Below are 11,069 nucleotides of genomic sequence, written 5' to 3' on the forward strand. Positions count from 1 at the left end.
ATGGTGATTGTGACCCTTAGATATGAATTGATGAGAATATCCAAGACTGTAAACAAATCTTACAAAGTAGGCTAAAGGATGAATAGGGAATGTAAAATTTCCTCTAAAATGAACTTTCCTTCCTGATGGATGCCCTTCCTGGTCACAGTTTAATGGTTCTTCAGTTTATCACTAGGACTTCACAATATGATGCAAAAAGAATATTCTATGAGAGGATGGCAGGGAAACCACTATATGTGCAAGTTAGTAAAGCAATCATTTTCTAAATTATTCAAAGGTGTAGTCAATGTTGAACACCTAAGGGTGTTCAACTCTCCCTTAGGTATTAATAATATGTTCAACCTGCTAGAGTTTCAAAGTTTTAAATATATTTATACCATAAAGGGGAAAAAACCCCCAAATGTATACTTCTTTTGTTGACTATTAAGGTCTGATAGTAAATTTACAAAGCCATTTCCATTGCTTACTCTCATGTAGAAGCCAAAAAATCCTGCGCCATATAAACTAGGATACTTGGAATCTAGTTTTGGTTGTGCAATTAATCCAGGGTACATCCTCCATCAGGGTGTTTAACCGTGTTTGAATACAGCCAATAAGAATAAATCCAGTGGGTTTTGTGAAAATCTTATCTTGAAGTAATTTACTCTAAGGCAAAATTGTTTTTCTCTGTTTGCCATCTTACTGTTCTGACATGGCAAAGCAAACCTTGGTTTCACTCTTTTAATAAATGCCTCCTTAGTAAATCAGAACAGCAATTGTAAACTCATCTTATCATCAAAGTACTGAACATGACTTTGGGTGTAGGGTTTGTGGGGACTTGATGGCTACGAGCTGTGTAGCAAGTGGCCTGCAGTCTCCCAGCTGGTTCGTGTTCTTGAGGCCACAGTCTCAAAGACTAGAAGTTTTATGATTGCTGCCTGAAACCGGTTTTTCCCTTCATACATTGAATTAATTTGTTTGTTCACACTCCCATTACCATAAATGATGACCCATAACCTTTTATAAATGTATTCTAAATTATGTAGCTTTAGGGAATGATTATTTATTTACTAAGAATTTTACCTGTGTGTTAAGGATTCAAGAAAAGTAAAATAAAGTATGTTTATAAAATGAAAAGAAAGACCACTTGATAAAAGATTATCCCCACTCCAATTTTGACAACTAATGAATCTTCAATCACATGCAGTTTAAAGGGCAATGAGTTCTTGATAATGAAAGATTAAATTATTTTATTTAATATGTAATGTGATTTTTCAGACCCCAGAAACATATCAAATATCTTTATAGCTATTATCAAAGCAGAGGAAAATAAATGTATTTGTTCTTTAAGTTCCAGCTAGATACTATTTGTTACTTATATCTTTATGTCTATCATCAAAGCAGGGAAAATAAATATATTTATTCTTTAAGTTCCAACTAGATAATATTTGCTACTTATACATTCTTTCGAATTTCGAGCCTTCGATCTCAGGTTGATAGAATTCTTAGACCACCACCGAGAGACAGTTCCATAAATATTCACACTTAGATGATCCCCCTGTTGTTTTAAACTTTCTTTTATTATTGTCATATTCAAACATTTGTAAAAGTAATGAGAATAACAAAATAAATCTCAGGTACTCACTATTGAGTTTCAACAACGATCAACATATGGCCAAACTTATTCCACCTAACCTAAGCCCCTCCCACTCCTGCCACTCAATTATCTAAAAACCAATCCCAGTAAGAACCAGATGATTCCTAAGCTTCATTTCATAATGAAAAACATATGATTCTAACCATATTTCCATACCTTACTGATCAATATTATTATGTTTATACGTTTCTATCCCTTTGTGATAAAAGGCAATATTTTAAATTAGGAAAATGAAAGTCTTTTTTTCTTGTTTTGAAAGTTATTATACATTATGCCTATAAATCACTACCAATGGTCACAATTTGTGATTATAGTGCATTTACTATAGCTGAAAACACATATCTCACACACAAATTGACTTGTGTTTTTGATAATTTAGGACAAAAGTTAGCTATGTGCAATAAACTGGCATATGAAAAAGAAAATGGAAAGGTTCTTAATATTTTCCAAATATAAGTTTAACGGAACTACTACTCTTCTTGTCATCTGTTACTAAACTATTTATAATAAAAAATTAATTGTTTTGTTTTTGTTTTTTTGCCATAGATTGTTTTAATAGTGTGAGCTCCCTGGGGAACTGGCCTTGAGTACTAAGAAACTCTAACTAAAGTATCAGAATGAACTCTTAGTTGCAGAGTTTCACTCCAACAAATATTTTAGGGGTGGCTTCTGGTCACTGGACTTTAAGGCATTTATTGTTTCAATTTTAATGTCTATTTTATTTGGCTGTTGTTAACTTAGTAATTATTTCTAATTTCAGATATCCCCAATTTGAATGCTAAAGTTGCAAATTTGAACTTTGAAACACTGTAGAGAAGGTTATTTTCTAGAGAAAACATTTGTACATTTTTGTCCTTTTATGGAAGATAAGCATTTAATACATTTTAATACATTGATTTATGTGGTTTAATGTTTGTTAACTTGACTACATTTCCTTTATTTGTATCCATAACGATGTTGTTTGACTTATGAAATTCTAGAGGAGGCTGGGTGCGGTGGCTGACACCTGTAGTCCCAGCACTTTGGGAGGTTGAGGCAGGAAGATCACAAGGTCAGGAGATCGAGACCATCCTGGCTAAAACGGTGAAACCCCATCTCTACTAAAAATACAACAACAAAAAAAAAATTAGCCGGGTGTGGTGGTGGGTGCCTGTAGTCCCAGCTACTCAGGAGGCTGAGGCAGAAGAATGGCATGAACCCGGGAGGCAGAGCTTGCAGTGAGCTGAGATTGCGCCACTACACTCTAGTCTGGATGACGGAGCAAGACCCCATCTCAAAAAAAAAAAAAAAAAAAATTCTAGAGGAAAGAGGTCAAGTCACTTTAACTCACTTTTACACGGAAACTCTTGTAAATACATGCATAATAAATGCTTTTGATGGTGACAATGAAAATGATTGAGACATGATTCTGTAGGACAAGCAATACGATCTTTTGTCACAGTCTCAGAAAAAAGGACTGAAAAGGAAGAACCTCCTGCTCAGCCCATCATGACAGTGTGATTTTATTCATCGTGCCTGAGTCCCACCATTCTCTACAGCTGTTGAATGAGTTAACGAAAAGTGCCATGGGAAAGCAGACTGAGGATGGAAAGTAGAACTGAAGAGCAAGGACTCTGGAGTCCTGCAGACATGGGTTCAACTTAAGAGCCATGTGACCTTGGTTTCTTGACCTTGGAAGTTCATTGACTTTTGCAAACCTTTGTTTTCTCTTCTAAAAGATCCACAGCATTTTATAAAACTTTCACCATCCATAAAAAAGCAATAATAATAGTACCTCCCTTGAGGGGTTGTTGTTAAGGATTGAGTGAGAATTTTTTAAGTGTGAGCACAGTATCTGAAACATAACAAGTTCTCAACAAAAGGTTGGTTATTACTACACTGCATTTAAAGTTAATGCTTTTATTTATAAATTATTTGTAGTTGTTAACAGCATAATGATCCAAATATACAGTCATTCCATTGATTTTTGTTTTGGATTAGTTTCTATAGAGTTGGCTTCTTTAAGAATAATATTTGTCTTAATTTTATAGTATTTTATACTTTTCATAGATTGCTTATTTCAATGACACATGGCTTTGATAGAAAGTCTATATATTTCCTTGAATCCTTACAAATTATATTTTTCTGAAATGCTAACAACAATGGTGATTAGTAAGGCTGAAAAGGAGTTCCATTTTGGTTAGTCCTGTAGTAAGGAATTGGATATGAAAAGTTGGCCACAGGAATTAGGCTGGATACTGAAAGCAAAATTCTCTTTACAAAGTAAAGGCACTAGATTAATCTTTGCCAGATGTCAAATAATTATTACATATGCTTTAATATGGAAAGATCTCGAGAGTATGTTTGGTAAAAACTGCAGAGTGCAGAACAATGTGGAAAATACATTCTGGTACATGTTTGAAAATAAATATAAACAGAAAGTTAGATTGATAGGAATCCAGATATTTATGGATATATGTGTATGTTTATATAAGCCTAGAACATTTCTGGAAGGATTTAGAAGAAACTGTTAGTAATGATTGTCCTGGAGAGAATAACTGAATATTGATGTTAGAAGAGAAACATTTTATTACATATTTTTTAGTACTTGTTAAATATTTTATTAGTATTTATTTTACTTTTAAAATAAAAAGCTAGTATAAAAATTACCACTATCATCATCAACGATCACTTATTGAATTCTTACCCATTGTAAGGGTAGACTTTATATTTATAGAAACTAATGTTCACAAGCATCTCGCAAGATAAGTAGAAGTTATGTAGCTCGTACAATAGCTTGTACAGAGCAAGTAAAGGACAGTTGTTTCTCCTGCTCTTAAGTAGAGTTTTCAGAAATTTATAATTAACCGTCACCAGTATAGGTATTTAGCTCTTTACTAACATAGATAATAAAAAGAATTTATTCAATTACGATCTCTAGTAATTGGGATTACAAATTCTGTCAATATCACACGTAGAGTTTCATTTAAGGTAGAGCCTTAAAATAATGTCTTTCAAACCTGTTTTTTATTTTACCTATTAGGATAATTTTGTCATGTAACTTTTTTCTCACTTGGAAATTATAATCAAAATTTACACAAAATCCAATTGGTTTTCTGACTAACCATGTTCTGCCATTCAGTATGAATGTGCTATTGCTATTATAACTTTTAAAAGCATTATAATCATAGTTACAAAAAGTATCGTCTAGCTTGTACTGTGTCAATTACCTTCTACTTTTAAATGATTTAAGTAAACACTGTTATTTATATTTTTTGCATATAAAATCTGTGAAGGGTCTGAATATAATCATATGATGTTTGTTCTGTTAATGATTTCTAGTTGTGATTTGAGGAACTACCATAAAAATGTCAAGGGCCACAAGGAGGTGGCAGCATAGCTACAGCACATTGCAGGTTTTCACTTCCTATATTTGAGGGGGGAGAAGTAAGGGGAGTAGCTGAGTCAAATTCATTAGCAAGCAATAAAAAGATAAAGAAGGCCCAGACTGCTACACATGGAGAGCCAGGCTACGCCATACAATTTCAGCAACACTAGAATGGGCCTGGCTGCAGAAGTGTGCCCATTGTAGATTCTGTGGATGAATCTGAATTCTACTCCCAATTTGGCTATGTGGCTACCTCTTCATGATTTTATCAAGATGAAGGGTCCTAGATAACTGAGCATCAAGTCTATAAAAGAGTAGCTTATTACTATACATTTTCAAAATGATTATTCAGAGCTTATGCCTAATTTTTAATATTTTAATTTGCCATTCCTTTTTGTCTAAGAAAAAAAATGCTTTAAGTCAAAGTTCAGTCTTTAGGTTCATTTTATCTCTTCAAAAGTGATACAATATTCCAAACAGCTATTACATTTATCTAATGCAGCTATGACATTCCTACTGTGTGGTCATTTAGATGGCTTTCTTTTTCTTTTTATTTTTGGAGATAGAGTTTCGCTGTTGTTGCCCAGGCTGGAGTGCAGTGGCACTGTCTCAGCTCACTGCAACCTCTGCCTCCCAGGTTCAAGCAATTCTCCTGCCTCAGTCTCCCAGGGCCAGGATTACAAGCATGTGCCACCATGCCTGGCTAATTTTTTTTTTTTTTAAAGTAGAGAAGAGATTTCACCAGTTGGTCATGGCTGGTCTTGAATTTTTGACCTCAGATGATCCACCAGCCTCAGGCTCCCAAAGTGCTGGGATTAGAGGCATGAGCCACCATACCCTGCCTTTAGATGGCTTTCTGAACACCTGTTCCTTCACAGCTTTTCTTCCTTTATTGAAAGATTTACATAAGCCATGACTTTTGCAATTATAAATAAGCTACTTTTCTCTGTCTGGAATGTCAGTCCTAAGAACAATGTGAATTTATCCCATTTCTTTTTTAATGAAGTTAGAATTCTATTTTCTTTTGTTGTAAATTGGGGAAGTAGGTGGATGATAATATTTAAATTGTGATACTAACTTTAAAAAAGGAGGCAGCTTTGGCCGGGCGCGGTGGCTCACGCCTGTAATCCCAGCACTTTGGGAGGCCGAGGTGGGTGGATCACGAGGTCAAGAGATCGAGACCACAGTGAAACCCCGTCTCTACTAAAAATACAAAAAATTAGCTGGGCGCGGTGGCAGGCGCCTGTAGTCCCAGCTACTCGGGAGGCTGAGGCAGGAGAATGGCGTGAACCCGGGAGGCGGAGCTTGCAGTGAGCCGAGATCACGCCACTGCACTCCAGCCTGGGCGACAGCAAGACTCTCTCTCAAAAAAAAAAAAAAAAAAGGAGGCAGCTTTAAAAATTATCATGTGTGATGTGGTAGAATATTGTGGGATAGAATTTCAGGTCTTTTTAAAAAAGAACTTTGATTCATTTTAATTCTTCAGAAACAATTGAAATATCTTTTCATAATGCCCTAAATTTCTTTCTGCCCTTTCCATGTCTTGGAAACTCCTGGTGGCTGCTTCTGTCAACCTTCTTTTCCTTTTTATTCTTCTTTTTCTCTCTGCCATTTTCCTTTCCTTTCCTGACACAGGAAAGGACAGTGACACCTCAGCTGGATTTCAAGAGTTCAAACTGCCTCCCTTCTCAAAATTCTTCATGGGGGCTACCATGATGTCTGAAATTGTTGCATTGCTAACTTCTTTTGATTAAAGCATCAAATATGCCAGATAAAATCTAAATCTTAGGTCTGTAAGGAAACCAGCCATTTGGCACTGTTGCCGATTTAGTACACAGGACTAGCAAGGTTTGGTGGGGAAAGGGGACAAGGAAACAAAATTAAAAACATGGGCTCCTCCTCAGAGGAGGTCTCTGGTGGTAGGACCCAGAGTAAGGCAAAAAGATTTTGGAGATGGATTTTCTTGTGGAAGGAAAGGTGAGCAGAAACTAAAGAAAGATTTTCCCCTTTATTAGCATCTTTCCTTAGAGTAGTATTCCTAGACTCTCTGGAGTGGAAGATCACTTAAAAAAATATTGAAGGAATGAATGGATGAATGCATACAAAAGAAACTGTTTGAATCATTTTCTTCTCTCTCCTCAAAACTTGGGCAAGAGTAAACTCATTTGAATATGTGACATCTAATCATTCTTTTTAGCAGGTAATTGTGTTTCATAAAGAATGATATTTATTCCAAACTGGTCTGGAAGAGCAGGAAGATAAAGTTGATCAGTATATTTTGGAGAAAGTTATGGAAGAAGAAATCTACTAAGTTGTAAGATTGGAGGCCGGGCGTGGTGGCTTACACCTGTAATCCCAGCACTTTGGGGCTGAGGTGGGCAGATCACCTGAGGCTGGGAGTTCAAGACCAGCCTGATCAACACGGAGAAGCCCCGTCTCTACTAAAAATACAAAAAAATTAGCTGGGTGTGGTGGCACATGCCTGTAATCCCAGCTACTCAGGGGGCTGAGGCAGAAGAATCGCGTGAACCCGGGAGGTGGAGGTTTCGGTGAGCCAAGATCGCACCATTGCACTCCAGCCCGGACAACAAGAGCAAACTTCGTCTCAAAAAAGATTGGAAAAACTGCTGCCGCATACTTCTAACAGACTTGGGAACCCTGGCTGTATTTCTTAAATAATGAAAAGTTTAGCCACTTCTGCTGCTTCTGTACTTAAATTTAATTTAGTTATTTTTATATGCTTAAGCACATTCAGGAGCCTCAGGCAAAGTTTTAAAGAGGAAGGGATAAAATGCTGAATCTTATAAATCTCTGCTCTCTCTTTAAAGAATATAAAAAATACCCCTGTGCACTAAAGGCTGGCACCCACAGTATTAACTACAGCAAGCACAAGTGTTTTGCTTTTTATATGATTGACATAGAGACATTAATACTGACGTGAAACCAGCTTGGTATTCAGTTTGACGTGTTTAACCAAGTGTGAATTGAGTGGACTATAATCATGTACAAGGTACAACATATTGCCTAACGTTTACAGTTAATTCTTTAGTTCTCTATCCTAAGTCAGAAAACATTTCTGGAGCTGGGCACAGTGGCTCATGCCTGCAATCCCAGCTCTTTGGGAGGCCAAGGTGGGAGGATCCCTTTAAGTCAGGAGTTCGAGACCAGCTTGAGCAACATAGCAAGACCCTGTCTCTACAAAAAATAAAAAAGTTAGCTGTGGTGATGCATGCCTGCAGTTCCAGCTACTCAGGAGGTTGAGGTGGGAGGATTGTTTGAGCCCAGGAGTTCAAAGCTGCAGTGTCCACCACACTTCAGGCTGGGTGACAGAGCAAGACTTTGTCTCAAGAAAAAAAAAATCCAAAGAAAAAGCATCTGTGAAACACTTTTCTGGGAACTAGGGACAGTTTTGTAAGTAAGATGGATAGTGTTTGGAATAGACCTCTCCATTTGACTGTTTCACATTCATTCATAGTGTAATGAAAGAGAAGGAAATTACCTGAAGTTATGAATAAGGGAGGACACTTGCTTGTGTCCTTCAAGCTTACCTTTGCGAGTTGCTCGTGAATCTCAAGCAGGCTGGGTCGGTTGACCTTGGGCCCACTGATGCTGCCGGTGTTACGATAGTACTCTATCTTGGGAACGGCATCCATGGTGTTGTGGCCAAAAGTTTGAAGATAGTATGTGTTTGTGTGAGAATCATAAGCATGAAAACTGGCATCTGTTTTAGCAGTTTCTCCACTTTGGAGGAAATTGTCATAGCACTCCTGATTCCCAGGCCTAAAGCTGATTCTGAGTCTTTTCTGAGCTTCATTCCCAAAAGAGGTTTCTTCATAATGTGGTGGGTCAGTATTGTCATTTGCAGCTGCACTGCTCTCATGGTTCTCATTTATGACATTAACTTGAAAGCGATTGGTATTACTGGGCACTGAATCCAGAAATATATTGGAAGAGTTGTTCAGCGACATCTTCCAAAATTGATTTTTTACTGAGCTATCTACTTTGTGGTTGTTTTAGAAAATCTGTATATTTCTTTATCAAAGTAAACACTAATGTGCTTCCATTAGGGAGCTCCTGGCTTTTGTTCTAGATGATTCAATAAATAGATTCTTGATATATTGTCTCCTATATAATCTTCAGGATGTTCTTCAAAGCTGTCATTGAAAAAGAAAATTAAACTTGTTCCAAGTAATACAAATATATTTAGGCAAGGGTGGGATATAAGGGAACAGTTTTATTTTACAAGACATACAATTTTAGACTCATTTCACTAAAATTTATCTGTCCAGGAACCTTAGTCACGTGAGTAATTAAATCTGATAATAAATAATTGGAAAACTGTTCCTGCAAACAGAATTTCCAATGCGGTCATTAAAATGTTACCTGTGTTTGTAGTATTTGCTTGAATTTAGTGCACTGGAGTTCACTATGACTTTAGAAAAGATGTAACTTTACCAATTGAATACAGTAAGAACAGATGGGAATGTTCTCAGCCTAAGACACAGTTCACCGACAGTACTAAATGCTGAAACTGCAAAGTATTTTGATTGATAGGAATATATACTATATGACATATAAAATGAAAAACAAAACTTCTAAAAAATATATTCTTGCTAGTTTATAAAAATCTGTGCATGTTCAACTAATAAATTCCAAATTTTGTTACCTATGCAACAAGTAAAAAATTATGTTTTAGAATATGCATTTAAAAAATACATCCCATCAAGATGATGTCTCTGTGAATTCTTGGATCTTTTACAAGATTCAAATGTTTCATTTGCTCATACATTTGTTTGTTTTGCAAATACTAACATGAAACCTTAAAAAATATGAACATAGAAATAAGTCATATATCTGTAAGAAATAAGTCGTATACCTTAAAAAAGTCCTCTGCTATATTTAGGTAAAATAATCATGCTCTACTGACTCATTTTAATGAAATGTCTTCAATAATTGAGAGGTTTATATTTGACTGTGAGATGAATAGACTTTATAATAATTTTTGTAATTTCATAGTACTGGCCTGTCTTAAAACACTTTCTTTAGAATTATATTTCCTTATTGATATCTTAAAATTTGGCTTTTCAAGGGAAGTTCTAGAAAAATGAGATAAATATAAATAAAAACTTGTCTCTCTCATGCAGTTATTAAAGCTGTGTATTTGAATTAAAAAAACCCTCAACTTCATTTTTCAAGTAACCTTTCCTGGGGAAATTATAAATGAAGCTATTATCATTTTAGTTTTTACAAAACACTTCTCTTCATAGTCCTTGACACCCTCACCTACTCCTCAGAATCTACTTTATGACATAATATTAAGTATGATTTTTACCCTGCCCAGAAATGTTCAACTTACCACCAAGGAGCCTTCTTCTGAGGAAACGTAACCTGCTTCAGTGTCACCCAGGAATATATGGGGCACTTAGCTTTCAGCCCAGAATGTTAGGCTTCTGCTTATTGGTTAGAAACTTTCTTGAAAGAGATGACTGTGCAATGATTGGCCTGGAATAGTACTGTAAGCCCCACCAGGTCATTAGCCCTGAGAAACCTTAAGTACCACATCAACTGGTAACTAGTAGTAAACCATTAAGCCTTTTAGACAGGAAGTAACATAGAGTTTCTTTAATTCATAAGAAGAATTGGATCCCTTAACAGCAATTGTCCAAAAAATATGAGCATTGCCATTAGTCATTTGGGAATAGATAAATTGAGTTCCACCGTCTTACAGATGAGTCCTAGTGACCGCCTATTGTTTAGCATGTGTATCAAAATATAGTTCTCCAGAGATAATTTCTATACTCTAGCCAGAAAGTAGTGTCTGAAATGATTTTATCTTGCTTGTAGTAGATATTACCTTGACTCTTTTGCATGGGAAGTAAGCAGATTGAGAGTGGAATCAATGATTTATTGAAAATATTTGTATTTTGGGAAATATGGGAAAACTTTTTTTTTTTTTTTTTTTTTTTCCAGATGGAGTCTCACTCTGTTGCCCAGGTCGCAGTGCACTGGTGCAATCTCAGCTCACTGCAACTTCTGCCTCCCAGGTTCAAGTGATTCTCCTGCCTC

At 36.0% G+C, this 11,069-nt stretch overlaps 1 protein-coding gene across 2 annotated transcripts in view; it reads right to left on the bottom strand.

Moving 5' to 3' along the window:
• SLC12A1 (solute carrier family 12 member 1) overlaps window positions 1-10,388 on the bottom strand; it is a 98,608-nt gene extending 88,220 nt beyond the window's left edge. For both annotated transcript variants that reach the window (XM_030814127.1, XM_030814126.1), the window contains exons 1-2: window positions 10,360-10,388; window positions 8,552-9,157 (exon numbers count right to left, since the gene is read on the bottom strand). In XM_030814127.1, the coding sequence (XP_030669987.1) occupies window positions 8,552-8,971 (420 nt within the window). In that variant the 5' untranslated portion in view covers window positions 8,972-9,157; window positions 10,360-10,388. The remainder of the gene's footprint in view (window positions 1-8,551; window positions 9,158-10,359) is intronic.
• Window positions 10,389-11,069: the final 681 nt, after the last annotated feature.

The sequence above is a fragment of the Nomascus leucogenys genome, chromosome 6 (assembly GCF_006542625.1).
Source record: "Nomascus leucogenys isolate Asia chromosome 6, Asia_NLE_v1, whole genome shotgun sequence".
Lineage (NCBI taxonomy): Eukaryota > Metazoa > Chordata > Mammalia > Primates > Hylobatidae > Nomascus > Nomascus leucogenys.